Raw genomic sequence first — 19,671 nt, 5'->3', positions numbered from 1 at the left:
TTTGATACAGGCATGTAATGTGTGATCATCACATCATGGAAAATGGGGTACCCATCCCTACAAGCATTTGTCCTTTGTGTTACATACAATCGAATTATACTCTTTTAGTTGTTTAAAAATGTACAATTAAATTGTTATAGACTATAGTCATCATGTTGTGCTATCAAATACTAGGTCTTATTCATTCTTTCTGACTATTTTTTTTTTATGCCCATTAACTATCCCCACCTCCTCCTCCTCATCCCTAACCCAACCCCACTACTCTTCCCAGCCTCTGGTGATCATTCTTCTACTCTCTATCTCCATGAGTTCAACTGTTTTGATTTTTAGGTGTCACAGATAAATGAGAACATGCAATGTTTGTCTTTCAGTACCTGGCTTACTTCACTTAACATAATGATCTCCAGTTCCATCCACGTTGTTACTAATGACAGGATATTGTTCTTTTTTATGGCTGAATAGTACCCCATTGTATTAAGTATCACATTTTCTCTACAGATCCATCTGTTGATGGACACTTAGGTTGCTTCCAAATTTTGGCTATTGTGAACAATGGGGCAACAAACATTGGAGTGCAAAAGTCTCTTCACTATACTGATTTCCTTTCTTTTAGGTTATACCCAGCAGCAGGATTGCTGGATCATATGGTAGCTCAATTTTTAGATTTTTGAGGAATTTCCAAACTGTTCTCCATAATGGTTGTACTAATTTACATTCCCACCAACAGTGCATGAGGGTTCTCTTTTTGCCACATCTTCACCAGCATTTATTATTGCCTGTCTTTTGTATAAAAGCCATTTTAACTGGGATGAGATAGTATCTCATTGTAGGTTTTTTTTTACTGCTCCTTGTGGACCAGAGCTACCCCATAGGCAGTGTGCCCACAGTAGCCTCATTTTAAGTTTGATTTGCATTTATCTGATGATCTTTTTCATATGTCTGTTTGCCATTTGTTTGTCTTCTTTTGAGAAATGTCTTTTCAAATCTTTTTCCCATTTTTAAATCAGATTATTAGATTTTTTCCTGTAGAGTTGTTTGAGCTCCTTATATAATCTGGTTATTAATCCCTTGTTAGATGGGTAATTTGCAAATATTTTCTCTCATTCTGTGGGTTCTCTCTTCACTTTGATGATTGTTTCCTTTGCTGTGCAAAAGCTTTTTACTTGATGTGATTTCATTTGCCCATTTTTTTCCCTGGTTGTCTGTGCTTGCAGGTTATTACTCAAGAAATTTTTACCCAGACCAATTTCCTGGAGAGTTTCCCCAATGTTTTCTTATAGTAGTTTCATAGTTTAAGGTCTTAGATTTAAGTCTTTAATCCATTTTGATTTGATTTTTGTAAAATACAGCAAAAGATAGGAATCTAGTTTCGTTTTTCTGCGTATGGATATCCAGTTTTCCCAGAAGAGACTACCTTTTCCCCAGTGTATGTTCTTGGCACCTTTGGTGAAAATGCTGTTTTGATTAACATAGCTCTGTTATTTTTTTAAGACTCTTCTTTTTTTTTTTTTTTTTTTTTTTTTTTTTTTTTTTTTTTTTTGAGACGGAGTCTTGCTCTATTGTCCAGGCTGGAGTGCAGTGGCACCATCTCAGCTCACTGCAATGTCCACCTCCTGGGTTCAAGTGATTCTCCTGCCTCAGCCTCCTGAGTAGCTGGGATTAGAGGCATGTGCCACCACACTCGCTGATTTTTGTATTTTTTAGTAGAGATGGGGTTTCACTATGTTGGCCAGGCTGGTCTCAAACCCCTGACCTCAAGTGATCCACCCACCTCAGCCTCCTAAAGTGTTGGGATTACAGGCATGAGCTACCACACCCAGCCGCTCTGTAGTATAATTTGAAGTCAGTGTAATTTGACTTCTCCAGTTTTCTTCTTTTTGCTTAGGACAGCTTTGGCTATTCTGGGTCTTTTGTGGTTCCATATATGTTTTAGGACTGGGTTTTGTGGGGTTTTTTAAATATTTTTGTGAAGGAAGTGATTGGCATTTTGATAGGGATTGCATTGAATCTGTAGATTGCTTTGGGTAGTATGGACATTTTACCAATATGGATTCTTCAATCCATTAACTTGGAATATATTTCCATTTTTTTGGTGTCCTCTTCAATGTATTTCATCAATGTTTTATACTTTTTTCAATTTTTACATAGATCTATCAGCTTTTTTCTTTTTATGGCTTTTTACCTTTGACATTAATTTTACAAGTGAACCTTCATATTCTATGAATATCAATATATTCTATGATTATAAATACTTTTTGTATCTGAGATTATTATTTTTATGTATGTATGTATGTATGTATTTAGAAACAGAGTCTTGCTCTGTTGTTCAGGCTGGAGTGCAGTGGCAGGACATGGCTCACTGCAGCCTCTATTTCCTGGGTTCAAGCAATTCTCCCACCTCAGCTTCCTGAGTAGCTGGGACTACAGGTGCCACCATACCTGGCTGAATTTTCAAAAATTATTTTGTTGAGATGGGGATCTCACTGTGCTGCCCAGGCTGGTCTCAAACTCTTGACCTCAAGTGATCCTGCTGCTTTGGCCTCCCATGGGATAACAGGTGTGAGTCACTGTGCCTGGTCCTGAGCATTATTAATCTATCTGGAATCATTGATGACTTGGGAAATCTAACTTTTTTTTTTTCTTTTGTTTTGTTTGTTTATCTTTTTTTACACTCCTCTCAACTTATACCTTATGGTGTTTTTTTGTTTCCCAACAAAATCATCCTAGCATAATTTGTTGAGAAATTTTTACTTTCCTCAATGATTTGAAATGCCAGTTTCACCTTATATACATTTTAGTCTGTTTGGGGGTTTTTCTACTTTCTTATGGTACTTTTGTGTCAGTTGCCATAGCATTCTAATGTCTGAGACATTCATTTAATGTCTGATAATGCCAGTGCCAACCTTTCTGATTGTTCTAAGTTTTCAAAATTTTCTTGGATAAACTTTAACTGAAGCTTACAATCATATTGTGAAACTCTAAGAAGAACCCCATTGGGATGTTCATTCAGACTGCACTTAATTAAATAATAGTTAGTGTGCTAACAAGGTTTGAATTGCCGTCTTATAATGAACCATGTTTGTTTTTTAAATTTGTTAAATGTATCAATGCCATCCTGGGGTTAGATGGATCCAGGGGTTTTGTGGATACCATAATCCCAACCCAGTTTCATCTGTTGATTGAAAGTTAAATTTCTAATCAAAAGGTTCTTGATTCAACCATTAGAAGGCTGTGTTCAAGCCTCAGCTCTGTAATACACATCATGTGGGACCTTGGGAAAGTCATTGTAATCCTGTTTCCTAGACTTTAGAATAGTTTCATGAGTATTAAATAAGTGAAAGAGCAGTATGTGTGAGAATATCTCATCAACTAAAGTGAGATGGAGTAATAGTTTTAGTATGATGAATATTTTTACTTCATAAAACATTCTGGAGTTTTTCCTTAGTCTTTCGTATTTATTTTTTGAAAAATTGAAAAATCTTTGGCATTTCTAGGCCAGGTGTGGTGGCTCACCTGTAATCCCAGCACTTTGGAAGACTGAGGCAGGCAGATCCCTCAAGCCCAGGAGTTTGAGACCATCCTGGACAACATGGTGAAACCTCGTCTCTACTAAAAATGCAAAAATTAGCCAGGTGTGGTGGCGTGCGCCTGTAATCAAGAGGCTGAATTGCTTCAACCCAGGAGGCAGAGGTTGCACTGAGCCAAGATCGTACCATTGTACTCCAGCCTGGGCGACAGAGCGAGACTCTGTCTCAAAAATAAATAAATAAATAAATATAAAAAATCTTTGGCATTTCTAGTCTCAGTGATACTAAGTGAAAATATCTGAAACATGAACAATACGGTCAGAAGCCAGCCTGTAATCCCAGCACCTTGGAAAGTTTAGAGAAGAGGATTGCTTGAGACCAGGAGTTTGAGACCAGCCTACCTGGCAACATAAAGACCCCATCTCTACAAAAAAATATTTTGAGACGGAGTGTTGCTCTGTCACCCAGGCTGGAGCAGTGGCGCGATCTCGGCTCACTGCAAGCTCCACCTCCCGGGTTCATGCCATTCTCCTGCCTCACCCTCTCGAGTAGCTGGGACTACAGGCGCCCACCACCATGCCCGGTTAATTTTTTGTATTTTTAGTAGAGACAGGGTTCCACTGTGTTAGCCAGGATGGTCTCGATCTGCTGACCTCGTGATCCGCCTGCCTCAGCCTCCCAAAGTGCTGGGATTACAGGCGTGAGCCACCGCACCCGGCCTACAAAAAAATTTTAAAATTAGCCAGGTGTGGTGGTGTGTACCTGTAGTCCTAGCTGCTTGGGAGGCTGAGGCAGGAGGATCACTTGAGCCCAGGAGTTTGAGGCTGCAGTGAGCTGTGATGACACCACTGCAGTCTTTGATTCCTTAACTTGATCATGTATGTTATCCAGGAAGAAATAGTCAAAGCAGTATTGTGTATTTCAAAGTAGCTAGAAGAGAGGACATGAATTGCTTCCAACACAGAAATAACAAATACAGTGATGGAGATACCTCAGAGACCTGACTTGATCAGCACACATTCTGTGCACGTAACAAAATGTCAAATGTACCCCCACAAATACATAAAATGTTACGTATCAATTAAGGAAAAAACCTGTCTGCATTGTTGTTGGCTGTTATTTGGTGATGTTTTATTTCTGGCAATTTTCTAAAAGAGAACCTTAAACTTGCTTATCTTTCTTATTAATACAAAACACTCTTTAGGAGTGTTTTCATTTGCAATGGCTTTTTTAAAATGTATTTTATATTGTCTGTATGTTTTTTATTTGTTAAATTTCCTTTTAGGCTATTTTAGTTTTTCTTCACAAATAAATCCCTCTGTTTTCCACTTTGAGTAGCTCACATCCTCAAACTGAGGGACTGTGTAAGTGAAGCAGCATGTTTTTAAAGAAGGAGAAAATCTCCCTCTCCTGTTCTTAGACACGCTTTTTCTTCTTATACAACTCAAATAGGATTAACCATTTATGGGATTTGTTTCTGTTGGAGTTGTGTTGCAAGTTTAAGCTTCATTCCCGAAAGTTAAAATCATTTTCTTTCGGTAGGGGAGATTACAGTAATTATGATTTAATATCTTTGTTTTCCATTTATTTTGATATAACTTCAATATATTTGAATACTGAGTTTTCCCCCAATGTAATATTTTTTCACTGTAAATTGTCTTCTCTTTTGTATTTGTAATCTTTTTCCTTTCTCCTAGTCTTCTTATTTGCAGTCTCACTGACTTTATCAAGTATATATAATTTTATATTTTGTCCTTTAATAACTGGGAAATAAAATTAAAGTGAGTCTAATGCCAACTATAACACAGTTTTCTAAACAATGCAGTTAGTATGTTGGCTTATTTGCTTATTTATTTATTTTGAGATAGAGTCTCACTCTGCAGCACAGGCTGGAGTGTAGTGGCAAGATCTCAGCTCACTGCAACCTCCGCCTCCCCAGCTCAAGCAATTCTCATGCCTCAGTCTCCCAAGTAGCTGGGATTACAGGTGTGTGCCACCACCCCTTGGCTGATTTTTGTATTTTTAGTAGAGATGGGGTTTCGCCCATGTTGGCCAGACTGGTCTCGAACTTCTGGCCTCTAGTGATCCCCCCGCCTCAGCCTCCCAAAGTGCTGGGATTACAGGCGTGAGCCACTGCACCTGGCCAAATTTTAAAAAATAACTTAAAAGTCAGTATCTCTGGCCAGGCGCAGTGGCTCACGCCTTAATTTCAGCACTTTGGGAGGCCGAGGCGGGCAAATCACTGGAGGCCAGGAGTTCAAGACCAGCCTGAACAACATGGTGAAACTTCATCTCTACTAAAAATAAAAAAAATTAGCCCAGCGTGGTGGCATGCGCCTGTAATCCCAGCTACTCAGGAGGCTGAGGCAGGAGAATCACTTGAGCCCAGGAGGTGGAGGTTGCAGTGAGCCAAGATATCGCCACTGCACTCCAGCCTGCGCCACAGAGCAAGACTGTCTAAAAAAAAGAAAAAAGAAAAAGGACCCAGCTAAGAGTCTGTTTTGCAAGTAAAACTCTCTGGTGTGGCAGTCTGAAAGATATGATTTATTTACCCCTTATTTAATAATAAAATAACAAGGGTTATATTTGCCTAGCAGACTATAAACATTTCCCTTTTTCTTATAATTCTTTATAAACTGCTATAATGGGTATAGTTTATTATTTATTAATTCCCTGATTCTTGCATGTAGCCTTGCCGGGATGAATATTTTCAGATTTTGTGTATTGTGATAAAAATTATTTTTTACTTTTTTGGAGCATTTTCCATTTCTCCATGAGCTCTTCAGTTCCTCACTTAAGTAATAGAATAGGCATAAGCTTGGGACTATGGTTCCTTAAATATCATTTTAACCTTCAGGAGTCTTGATAGCAATTTTTTGAATAAAATTTTTCTTTAGTTAAGCTGACTCAACAAGATAAAAGTTAAATATTTCTGCTATGCCATAAGCTCACGTAAAGCCCCTTGATAAGTGACAGCCTTGACTTTAACAGCTAATCCCTCTGAGTGGTTAGTGGAGCCTGGCTCACCACCATCGTCTCACAAGGGCTTCAGCGCTCGTGTGCTCATATGCATGGTTACAGTTTATTGGCCCAGGTCACTTTCACTAATCCCCAGCTTCCTTTAAAGGATGTAAGACAGACACTGACCTAGCTTGTACAGCTTTCTGCATTCTTCATTGTATAAGCTGATCATGAAACAATTATCTTTCGATATAAATATAGCAACTGTAATCATATTTTATCTGTATTCAGACTGGTTTTTAGCCAATTACCTATCTATATCTATCAATTACTGCTAGCAAATATTCTTAGGTTTACATAGCAACAAAAATGTTTCTCATTAGCTTTAGTTTTAGTTATTCCACTGAAACATCCTCCTCTTGTCCTTTTCTCTGCAGCTAGATAATCACCTTTTTCCTCCACCCCTGGGCTGCAGTTCTGTGACTGGCCTCTCATTCCCCCCCCCCCCCCCCCCCCCCACCGCCAATAGGGTCGTCTCTGTCTTGTGAGCTACAGGTCTTAGAGGCTAGGACAAATTCTCTCTTCCCTTCTTTCCCATGTAAACCCCTCAGCTTAGCTTCCTGCTTGATCGACTCTGTCCCACAAACTTTGATTCCTCCTTTCCCTGTCATTAGCAGCAGTATAGCTGGTCTCTTTCCTTTCAACTCCAGGTATCCAGCTTTTAGGTCTGATTTCTGGAACATATCCTCTTAAATTAAATTGTTAAGCACATACAACTGAAATATTTGTGAATTGGGGGTCGTTGTAACTTTTTTTTTAAGACAGGGTCTCATTATGTTGCCCAGGCTGGTCCTGAACTTCTGGCCTCAAGTGATCCTCCCACCTCATCCTAGCCAAAGTGCTGGGATTATAGACATGAGCCACTGTGCCTGGCCCTGATTTAATCTTTTAATATAACAAGTTGCATATTCTGTAGTGTTTACACTGACATGCTTGAATTTACAATGCATCAGAGACTCTTCTCAGCAGGAGCCTCATGGATTTTAAACTAGACCTTCATGAGCCAGAGTAACCTGAGCATACTGAAAATCCAGAATTGACCTCTAGCACCTAATAGTAATACTGTATTTTTATCAATTCTAAAATATATTTGCACATCTAAACTTAGGATACATGTTATAATCAGTAGTGTGCCATAATATATTTGGTAGCATCTTTCTTTCTTAGAGGTAGATAAAATAATGGCATATCTGAAAATGGATAGTGTCAGATTTGATAAGATACAGTAATGGGCCAGGCATGGTGGCTCATACCTATAATCCCAGCACTTTGGGAGGCTGAAGCAGGAAGATGCCTTGAGCTCAGAAGTTTGAGATCAGCCTGGGCAGCATAGTGAGATCCTATCTCTACAAAAATGTTCTAAAAGTTAGCCAGGCATGGTGGCATGCTCTTGTAGTGTCAGCTACGTAGGAGGCTGAGGTAGGAGGATCACACGAGCCCAGGAGTTCAATGCTGCAATGAGCTATAATAGTGCTACTGCATTCCAGCATGGGTGACAGAGTGAGACCCTGTCTCCAAAAAAAATAAAGAAAGAAAATGAAGGAAAAAAATACAGTAATGAGAACAGTAGCTGACATTTGTTGAGTATCTGCCACACACAAGAATTTTTCTATGTGCTTTATGTATATTATCTCCTTTTATCTTTATACCATCCCTGAGGAGTAGCGATGTTCAGATGGAAAAAAACTAAGGCATAGAAGAATTCAGCTCTAGTAAGTGTTGGAGCTAAGGCTTGAACCCAAGCAACAACAACAAAAAATACCTTTTTAACCCTCCTTCCAGTGTGCTGTACTGCCTCTTCATAACTGTTTGGGTTTTTTCCCCTCTTCAAGGCATCGTTGGCTTCACAGTATGACTGATGATCCTCCAACAACAAAACCACTTACTGCTCGTAAATTCATTTGGACAAACCATAAATTCAACGTGAGTGGCACCCCAGAACAATATGTACCTTATTCCACCACTAGAAAGAAGATTCAGGAGTGGATCCCACCTTCAACACCTTACAAGTAAAGACAATGAAGAACAGTTGAAACATGCAAAATATGGAGCTTTTCATGTAATTACTCTTTTACTATTTACCATTCACTAGATTAAAATTGTGTGACTAAACAATGTCTTTCGTGCCTTTTTGCCCTTCACTTTGTTGTTTTCCAGGTGCAAAATAGATGCTTCCAAACATGGTGATTGAAGTAGACTTGTATTGGGGTAGCTGCCTGGTTTATAGTTCCCTTTTCTGGAAACAGCCTCTGTGGTCCTGTTTGTGCTTTGGGACCCTACCTTACTACCATAGCTTGTTATATGGGAAGACCTAAGCCAAGCCACATTTTCTCATGGGAACTTGGAACTTGAATGGAGAGACACAAAGGCTGAAAGTCATCAGAACTGGGTGACTTTTATTGAAGCTCTCTAAGGAGGTTATCAGAGATACCCTATTTCCTGAGTCTGGTTCTTTAATGGTTCATTTTAAACTGTAAACTATCCTAGACTCTATTCCAATATATTCTTAGTTCTTTAAGCTAACTAGGGTCACAGATTTTTTTTGTTGCTTACCAATAAAAAAGTCTTTAATATCTAGGTTGGTACCAGAGGTAGGCAAAAGACCTTCAAGGAAATACGGGATCTTTGGAATTGGTTGTTGTGTCTGGGTAGGGTGAAAGGCCCACATCTCTCTGTATTCCAGATGGAAAGCTCGCAGCTCCAGTGATCAAGGAGTTTATCAGGCTGTTGCCTTTAGTCACCAGGATCCACGAGCCCCCTGAGGATAAGGCCCCTGGAGACTGGTAGCAGCCACCATGGAACAATTTAATAGCGATGGAAAAAAATGCTAGGATTATGGAGTCAGGTGGTGGTTTCCAAGGGCATTGAATGACTTAAGAGAGAATAAACCTTGATTCTCAAATCTCAACTCAAGGCATCGAGTGTGTGAAAGGAAAATAAATCTTGGGACCCCAAAATCACCAAACCAAGGGAAAAGTCAAGCTGGGAACTATGTCAGGCAAACCTGACCCCCATTTTATCCCTAAATAAGATATTAATAGCTACAAAGATACAAAGCTACATATCTCCCTCCTTGAAATTCCTGGTGGACAAAGGACAGACAGAACTTAAAGTCATCTCTGAGGCTCACCGGAGATAAATGTGTATCTGATTGTTTCCTCTGCCCTGTTGTTTGTGTAAAAATCCAGATTCACTGAGCCAGACTAAACTGTGTATTCAGTGGAAGGCTGCTCAAGAACTCAAAAGAATGCAGCCTTTTGTCTCTTGTCTACTTATGACCTGGAAGCCCCTACCTCAGGTTGTCCCGTCTCACCTGACGGAACCAGTGTGCATGTTACACCTACTGATTGGTGTCTCACGTCTCCCTAAAATGTCTAAAAGCAAGCTGTACCCCAACCACTTGGGCACGTGTCGTCAGGACCCCCTGAAGCTGTGTCACAGGCACAGCCTTAACCTCAGCAAAATAAACTTTCTAAATTGATTGAGACTTGTCTCAGATACCTTTTGGTTTATAAGTGAAACACAGGGTAATTGTATGACTTCACTTACCTCCTTGGTTTCCTACATGAAAATGAAGGGATAGAGTGGGACCCTGGCTGTTGGTATAGGAACATCTAGAAGGAACTAGAACAATGGTCTTCGCCCTTGACTGCATATTAGCTTTTTTATAATCCAGAAGCCCAGGCAATCAGACCAGCATCTCTGAGGGTAGGATCCAGGCATCAGTAATTTTTAAAACTTCTCCCCGTACCACCTTATGGTTCAATTTGCAGCCAATGTTTTGAACAACTGTGCTAAAGAAACCAACACGCAAAAACCGGTTCTTTTGAAACTCTTCCTTAGTCATAAGAAACTAGTCTACTGCAGCCCTATCCCCTGAGTATCCCTTAGCTGGATCAGGTTGAATTCAGTGCCTTCAAGAGATACTGTATTCAGTGTGTTGTTTTGGCTTTTTTAGCCCTGGATTTTTGAGACAGCATATAACATACAGGTGTTTTGCATGTATTTATTTGCTTGATGACCTGAAAAGCTGGCAGAGCAAAACTAGTCCCTGTAGGTGGCCCAGTCTGCAGTCCAAGCAGCTCTGCTGCTCAGCCCTCTCAAAGTGTCTGGCTGATTGGGAGACTTACCGAAGTCAGAGACAAATTTCTCCAGGAGAATCACAATGGAAGCCCACAGGACTTTGGAGCAAGGTCATACCCCCTTCTGGAAGATTACTATTTTCCTTTTGAGAAACGGTTCTAATTTGCTACTGGGGATGTTGGAGACTGTGGGGACACCAGGTGCTATTTAATCCACCTACTCATAAAGTTGACCATTTCCAGCAGCACTCCATCACCTAGCAGGTGGGATCAGACAGGTCATGAAGACACATTTTGTTTGTATGAACAGATTTCTCCTGACTCTGTGCCTTTAACTACTCTATTCCCACACCTTGCCCCTACCAATCTGTCCCTTTACCTTTGTGGAGCGTTGCTGTCCAGTTAACTGAGAATGAAAAAAGCCAAACCCGGTTTACAGATACTGTGAACAATAGGCGCTATCAGCTAGAAACGTACTGTGTGTATTTGGGGTGGTCTTGTAGGACAGTTGAGGGCAAATCTCAATTTGTAGGCAAAATTCCAAGCATTGCCGCCTTTTATCATGTACTTTGACTTCAGGGAAACATGATCTCAGGTGAGGATCTATGACTGTAACCAGTCACTGGCTAGATAGTCAGAGATTGAAAACAGCAACATGGAAGATTTGTGCAAAAGTTTTGGGAAGGGCTTGGCAAATGAACCTTGAGGCTTGGATCTGTAATCCAAAAAGATTTAGAACAAAGTAGCCAGATGATTACTGAGATCACCTTCTGAGAACAAATCTTTGTCTCAGTTCCTGCTTCTCGAAGATCCCAACAGAAAACACACCTCTAAGCCCAGTAACATCATTGCAGCAAGTTCATTTCATTGGACTTCTTCCATATTGGAGGGAGAGATGCTTTGTTTTTGTGGGAATAGGCACTGATTCTGAATTTGGGTCTGTTTTCCCTGCCTATCATGCCTTGGCCAACATCAACATTCATGGGATTAGAATGCTTTCTGCCTTGTCATATGTAGGACAGTGTCCATGGCGGAGAAACTCACTTCACAGAAAAGAGGCTCGGTGGCTCACGTCTGTAATCTAGCGCTTTTTGAGGCCGAGGCAGACGGATCACCTGAGGTCAGGAGCTCGAGACCAGCCTGACCAATATGATGAAACCCTGGCTCTACTAAAAATACAAAAATTAGTCAGGCGTGGTGGCATGCGCCTGTAATCCCAGCTACTCGGGAGGCTGAGACAGGAGAATCGCTTGAATCCAGGAGGCGGAGGTTGCAGTGAGCCAAGATTGTGCCATTATACTCCAGCCTGGGCAACAAGAGTGAAACTCCCGTCTCAAAGGAAAAAAAAAAGGCAATGGAACTGTCTGTGGGAGTCCCTGCTTGTGTTTATGATGTGTCTTATTGACCTACCTCTCAAATATCACCTCTCGTTTCTCCCTGCATCACCCACTATATGTCAGCCACACAAGCCTCTGTCTAATCTTCAAAGACTAGATTCATTCTTGTCTTGGGTCTTTGCACTTGCTCTTCCTTCTGCCTAGAATATTAACATCTTTGTGTTGCTCCTTTTTTTGGTATCATTCATATCTTACTTTACAAGTATCACCTCCTCAACAGAATGTTCTGTGTCATCTAATCTACAGTAGCTTCCTCAGGAACTTCCTCTTACTGTTTATTTATTTCCTTGTATTATTTTATTCATAGTACTTATTGTTACTTTTTGGGAAAAGGCCTGAACAAAATTATTCCAGTAAAGAATCTCTGTATTGAGCTTTTACTGAACACCCACTGTCCACCTACAAAGGTACTCTACATGTAGACATAATGAAGCAAAACTGTATTGATTAGATTTAGGGCTGGGCACAGTGGCTAACGCCTACAATCCCAGCACTTTGGGAGGCTGAGGCAGGCAGATCACCTGGCCAACATGGCGAAAAGCCATCTCTACTGAAAATACAAAAATTAGCCATGCGTGGCAGCACAGGCCCAGCTACTGAGGAGGCTAAGGTAGGAGAATCGCCTGAATCTGGGAGGTGGAGGCTGCAGTGAGCTGAGATCACGCCACTGCACTCTAACCTGGGCCACAGAGTAACACTCTGTCTCAAAAATAATAATAATAATAATTTTTGTTGGAGGTGAAATAGTGACTGAAATTAAACAGCAGCAGCCCAGAACAGTAAATTCTGAAGTTTCAGAAAGTAAGAGTTCTTGTGGGAAATAACACCTAAACATGCAAATAGGAAATTTCTAAAGTTTCATTGACCAATTTTTACAGGAAAAAAAGTACACTAATTACCATGATGTCATGCTGTGTTTCCAGAAAATTGGTGATCATTTCAAGGGTTTGCAATCACTTGTGTGATCAGCTTGCAAAGACCCCTCGGTCTATATCGCTGCTTTAAGTCATCCTTCTATGAATGGAAAAGTCCTGTGCCTAACATTCTTCTCAAATACAAGTTAATTCATACCCTGGTGCCAAGCGCTCATAGTATGAAATGCGGTCACATCGTACGAACATAGTAATGGAGCCATATTTATCAGCCCTGGCTCCAGGAAGGTAATGTCTGTGTATGTTTTTTGTTTTTAGACCGAGTCTCACTCTGTCGCCCAGACTGGAGTGCAGTGGCGCAATCTCGGCTCACTGCAACCTCCGTCTCCTGGGTTCAAGCAATTATCCCGCCTCCGCCTCCCGAGTTGCTGGGATTACAGATGCATGCCACTATGCCTGGCTCATTTTTGTATTTTTAGTAAAGACGGGGTTTCACCATGTTGGCCAGGCTGGTCTCCAACTCCTGACCTCAAGTGATCACCCGCCCCAGCCTCTCCAAGTGCTGGGATTACAGGCGTGAGCCACCATGCCCGGCCAGAAAAGTTTTTTTCCAGGCCGATGTCTGGTGTCTGAGAACCTGGTTCTACCTGTGCCTGAAGTACATTTCATTTCCACTCTTTAATGATATGAACCAGTAAATTTCCCTATTTTCTTAGAGCTTGACTTAGAATCTGTATTGACTTATGCTTCTTCCACTGGCAGCTGAATGTCCTCGCTGATACAGCATCCTTATGACTTTATTACTTCTCCTCTAGTAATAAAATTTGTTACTGCTGTGTACTATCTTCCTTCCTTTCTTCATTTTCCTTTCCTTCCCTTTTCCCCTTTCCTTTCTTTTCTTTTTTTTCTCCCTCCCCCCTCCTCCTTTCCTCTCCTCTCCGTTTTTTTTTTTTTTTTTTTTTTTTCCAGAGACAGGTTCTCACTCTGTTGCCAGGGCTGGAGTGCAGTGGTGCAATCACGATTCTCTGCAGCCTCGACCTCCTGGGCTCAAGTAGTTCTCCCACCTCAGCCTTCCAGGCATACACCACCATGCCCAGCTAGTTTTTTAATTTTTTTGTAGAGACAAGCTCTTGCTGTGTTGCCCAAGTTTGCTTGCTTTGCTTTGCCTCTCTCTCTCTCTCTCACTTTCTTTTTTTTTTTTTTTTTTTTTTTTTGAGAGTCTCACTCTGTCACCCAGGCTAGAGTGCAGTGGTGTGATCCCAGCTCATTGCAACCTCCACCTCCCAGTTCAAGTGATTCTCCTGCCTCAGCCTCCCGAGTAGCTGGGATTACAGACACTCGTCACCACGCCCAGCTAATTTTGTATTTTTATAGAGATGGGGTTTTGCCATGTTGGCCAGGTTGGTCTTGAACTCCCGACTTCAGGTGCTCCACCTGCTTCGGCCTCCCAAAGTGCTAAGATTACAGGCGTGAGCCACTGCGCCCAGCCAGCCATATTTCTTATTAGATGTAGGCCTGATTATGAATCTTCTGATTCATAACTCTAGGCATATTATGAACCAGTAGTGTTTGCCAGGATTTATTACTATAAGCTAATAAATAGCTTTATTTAAAAATTTTGTGTTGAAGTGGATGCATGTGCATTGGAGGATATATCCCGGCCTTTAAAATTTCTGTAAGTGATGGCTCTACCTGATTCCAGTTACAAAGAAGTCAGATTTACAGATTTGCCTGCATGAAGCCTGGACTTGGAACTTTGAGCCACAATAAAATTGCTAAAAAAAAAAAAAAAAAAAAAAAAAAATTGGCAGTCATCTTTATGTCACTAAATAAAGGTAAGCATCAGCCTCACAATTTTAGGTGCTTTATGATACTCTTTTCAAAGCAATACAAAGGGGATGGAAAAATTACATGCAAGAAAACCTGGATCCTCATTTGAAATTTAAATATTAACTTACATGAAAAACTATTTTCTCATTTTTGAAAAGCTATCTCTTTGCAGGTAGGATTAATAAATTTGTAATGTTAAGAATTTCATCAAAGGCAACGCAAATCACTAGAACCATTAATTCCAACTTGAACTAAGTGAAAAAACAAAAAAATGACTTGTGGAAGAAGTAGTCAGCCATATAAAAGGCTGTCACATTTGGAGGCAGCTTGCCCTGCAGGCTGACCTGAATTTCTCAGTTTGAGAATTGTGGTAGCCATTAATATTTGTCACACAGCTGTGCTTGTCCCAGCTCCCTTACGGTCTCCACACACCCATCCCCCACAACCCTAAATTAAAACCCTTACCTAATTTTCCACTGGTGAAGAACTAAGATTTCACTCTCACATTTTCTCTTGTGGTCACTTAAAGCAAAGTTTCTCCCCTACGTTTGACTGAGTAATGGCTGCCTTGCCCTCATTTCTTGTTTGTCTGTATTTGCTATTGAGTTTGATGTTGAGATTTCTTTTAGGATCCTAGAATTGGCACTTACCGTACACACCGCAAGTGTGTCTACTCTATTTTTGGAGTACATTTAAAAATCTAATAAGTTAACTTGTTTGTCCAGCTGTATGGCACATTTATATAATTTATGAGTCAATCATTATTTTAGACGAGATTGGGCACGTTCAGGGTGGTGTGGCTGTGGACTCAATAATTATTTTAGAACACTCAGTTGTTAGAGTTCTATTTGATTAACAAACATCCTGAACAGATATGTTCTCTCCAGCACTGTTGAGGCAGGGAAGCAGTATGACAGATTGGAAAGAGATTCGGCTCTAGAGCTGGACTGACCTAGGACCATCCCAGAGCTTAGCCACGTAGCACTGGACAACTGTCACCTCCTAAGAGGAACTCAGTTTCCTCATCTGTAACACGGGATGATTAAATCTTCCTTAGACTTGTTAGGTAAAGCATCTGACATATGGTAGACATTAGTATTATTATCATCATATCTTAATGATCTTGGTGGAACCATAAGCAAAGATCCAAAATTTTAACAATTTTATTTATTTTTCTGAGATGGGGTCTCACTCTGTCACCCAGGCTGGAGTCCAGAAGGGTGATCTCAGCTCACTGCAACCTCCCCCTCCCTGGCTCAAGTGATCCTCCCACCTCAGCCTTCCAAGTAGCTGGGACCACAGGCATGCGCCACCATGCCTGGCTAATTTTTGTATTTTTATTAGAGATGGGGTTTCACCACCTTGCCCAGGCTGATCTTGAACTCCTAAGCTCAAGCAATCCACCTGCCTCGGCCTCCCAAAGTGCTGGCATTACAGGTGTGAGCCACTGCACCCGGCCTTAACAACAATATTAAATAATGATAATTTAGTTTACTGATTTACAGTTCCTGAAAGCATGATTAATTTTAGGCCTTTTTATTATTCTTTATATTAAGTAAATAGAATCATATAAATGCTAACTCATTCAACTAAATTTTACATTAGAGGCCGGGCGCGGTGGCTCAAGCCTGTAATCCCAGCACTTTGGGAGGCCAAGACGGGCGGATCACCAGGTCAGGAGATGGAGACCATCCTGGCTAACACGGTGAAACCCCGTCTCTACTAAAAATACAAGAAAATTAGCCGGGCGAGGTGGCGGGCGTCTGTAGTCCCAGCTACTCAGGAGGCTGAGGCAGGAGAATGGCGTGAACCCGGGGGGGCGGAGCTTGCAGTGAGCCGAGATCGCGCCACTGCACTTCAGCCTGGGGCACAGAGCAAGACTCCGTCTCAAAAAAAAAAAAAAAAAAATTTTTACATTATATGTGAATATAGATCACTATATAAGAATGACTTAGAGACTTTGTTAAAGTTATTTTATGCAATATTCCTTTGAGTTTTACTAGAAACTCAATTTTAAATTATTTACTTAAACCACTTAATGGTTATATTTGAAGACAAAATAAAATATATAGCTATAATATTAGCTTTTATCTTTATAGTACCCTTTTATTTACAGGAAAATGAAATTTGATATTTTCAGAGATGTACAGCTAACGTTCCACCTCCTATGACAGATAATTATAAATGATTTAGAAAGATCAAATCCACCGTACATTCCAGATAGCTCTGGATTCTGTAATGTTTTACCTTTGCCAAGACAACTTAGACAAGCTAATGATAGTGGCAGGTTATAAAATTCACTCTCATCACAGATTCAATAAATGTACTGGGCATTTGGTATTTGTCTGCTCAGCATCAGTTTCTTCCCTTTTGAAAACAGCATCCCCCTTCTTTGGAAAACTTCTCCTTCCCTGTCTAGCCCTGCTAACTACGGCACACTGCCTCCTGCCTTCTGACACCATCCTCCTGGCCCTAATAAGTAGCCCTGGAATAGACATATGTGCAGTCCACACCAGGCTAATCAAATTCTTCCCTAGGCTGGCTGGCTTTTTCTCTTTCTTTCTTTCTTTCTTTCTTTTCTTTCTTTCTCTGGAGTTTCACCGTGTTGCCCAGGCTGCTTTCACCAGCCTTTAGTAGAGATGGGGTTTCACCGTGTTGCCCAGACTGGTCTTGAACTCCTGACCTCAGGTGATCCGCCCGCCTCAACCTCCCAAAGTGCTGAGATTACAGGTGTGAGCCACTATGCCCAGCCTTCCTAGGAAGGAGAGAGAGAGAGAGACTTCCTTTGATTCTATGACTTACTCTCTCCCCTTGAATTTGCTCAATTCCAGCTGAATTTCTCTCATTGGCAGCAAAAACAACCCTGACAAATGCAGTAGGATATTAGTATTCTTCAGTTGGTACTTGGCTAAAAATCAATGCTTTCTAAATCTATGAGGAGGGTAATGGATGAGAGTCATTTCCATTCTTGTGAGATATGATTATTAATGTCTTATTTAATACCATGTGGCTTTATTGAGGTAAATGTCATTCATAATTAGATTAAAGGGATTTATTTGACAACCTTCGATGACCTTTGGTTATCTACAAATTAAGTGGTTTTCTCTGGCTAAGGCCATCGCTCCAAAGCTGGGCTTTGACTGAACATTTTGATTTGGGGTCATTTTTATGAGGCTTCCTTCAACCCAGCTCACCCTTTTGCTCTTGTCTCATCTTTACAGGATCCTAACAGCAAGATTAGCTTACAATGGCCAGTTTGGGCTTGACAGTCAGCAGCCAGTACCTAGGTCATGTGACTTCTCACCATGTTTCAGTGGATGTTTTGCTTCTTCTACTCATGGAGCTTGTATCACTTGATGTTGATTTTTTTTCGGCTGTTGCTAGGATACACCATCAGCATCCATTCACCCTTTAGAATTACAGCCAACTCAAGCTCTTCCTGACTTCTCAGTATTGTACAAGCAGAGGCAGTGTCAGAAAATTCCCATTCAGTTTTGCCAAGAGTCTCTAGAAGTGATTGGGGACAGAAGGAGGGTAGGCATTAACTATACAAATCAAATGTCACTTGGGGTCTTCTTGCTCCTTAGATCTAGATAAAATTGACTCAGAAAGCCCCTCTCCCCTTCACAGTTGAAGAAAGTCCAACAATCTATCCAAAGCTTCAGGGAGGGGTAGAGCTTATGTTCTTACAGATTAACTTTTGGCTCCTGATTCCCATTTCTTTCTTTCTTTCTTTTTTTTTTTTTTCTTTTTTTTGAGATGGAGTCTCACTCTGTCCCCCAGGCTAGAGTGCAGTGGCGTGATCTCGATTCACTGCAACCTCCGCCTCCCAGGTTTAAGCAATTCTCCTGCCTCAGCCACCCAAGTAGACAGGATTATAGGTGCATGCCACCAGGCCTGGATAATTTTTGTATTTTTAGTAGAGACGGGGGTTTCACCATGTTGGCCAGGCTGGTCTCAAACTCCTGACCTCAAGTGATTTTGCTTTGTTGTTACAGTTTATAATGACCCAGGTAATCAAAGAGTGGGGATGGGGTCACTTTATCTTACACTTTTGGGGCTGTGTTCCAGGCTCTGTGCTAACAACTTTTTGTGTATTATCTCATTTAATTCTCAACAGCCAACCTGTGAGGAGGGTGCTGTTATTGTTCATTTTACAAATGAGCAAACAGAAGCATAGAAAGATAAATGGCTGTTCCCAGGGACATTTAGCTGGTTGATCTGGAATTGAAGCTCCGGTGCATTCTAGCAACTGTTAGAAAGAAACCCAAGCCATGTGATTCAGAAACCCAAGCCATGTGAATCTCATGAGCCACATGCAGCCCTGGACTGCCCACCTCTGGACTTCTTTCAGGTGGGAGAGAAAGAAGTCTCTCCCTTAAGCCATATTATGTCTCTGAAATAGAAGCAGCTGGGCCAGGCGCAGTGGCTTACACCTGTAATCCCAACACTTGGGGAGACTAAGGTGGGTGGGTAACTTGAGGTCAGGAGTTTGAGACCAGCCTGGCCAACGTGGCGAAAACCCGTCTCTACTAAAAATACAAAAATTAGCCGGGTGTGGTGGTGTGCGCCTGTAATCCCAGCTACTCAGAAGGCTGAAGCAGAAGAATTGCTTAAACCTTGGAGGCAGAGATTGCGGTGAGCCAAGATCATGCCACTGCACTCCAGCCTGGGTAACAGAGCGAGACTCTGTCTCAAAAAAAAAAAAAAAAAAAAAAAAAAAGAAGCTGAATAGAATTTCTAATGGGTACAGATTTATGTTGGGATTAAAAAATAGAATGAGGGCAGGTGCAGTTGTTCATGCCTGTTATCCCAGCACTTTGGGAGGCTGAGGCAGGTGCAGGAGTTCGAGACCAGCCTGGCCAACACAGTGAAACCCCCATCTCTACTAAAAATACAAACATTAGCTGAGTGTGGTGGCAGGCACCTGTAATCCCAGCTA

General features: G+C 41.1%; 1 protein-coding gene across 1 annotated transcript in view; it reads left to right on the top strand.

Moving 5' to 3' along the window:
• NDUFA12 (NADH:ubiquinone oxidoreductase subunit A12) overlaps nucleotides 1–8,663 on the top strand; it is a 42,335-nt gene extending 33,672 nt beyond the window's left edge. The window contains exon 4 of the mRNA XM_008004276.3: nucleotides 8,381–8,663. Within this exon, the coding sequence (XP_008002467.1) occupies nucleotides 8,381–8,561 (181 nt within the window). The 3' untranslated portion in view covers nucleotides 8,562–8,663. The remainder of the gene's footprint in view (nucleotides 1–8,380) is intronic.
• Nucleotides 8,664–19,671: the final 11,008 nt, after the last annotated feature.

Source organism: Chlorocebus sabaeus, chromosome 11 (genome assembly GCF_047675955.1).
Source record: "Chlorocebus sabaeus isolate Y175 chromosome 11, mChlSab1.0.hap1, whole genome shotgun sequence".
Classification (NCBI taxonomy): domain Eukaryota; kingdom Metazoa; phylum Chordata; class Mammalia; order Primates; family Cercopithecidae; genus Chlorocebus; species Chlorocebus sabaeus.
The sequence above is the reverse complement of the archived record's forward strand: the minus strand, read 5'-3'. Positions and strand labels throughout refer to the sequence as shown.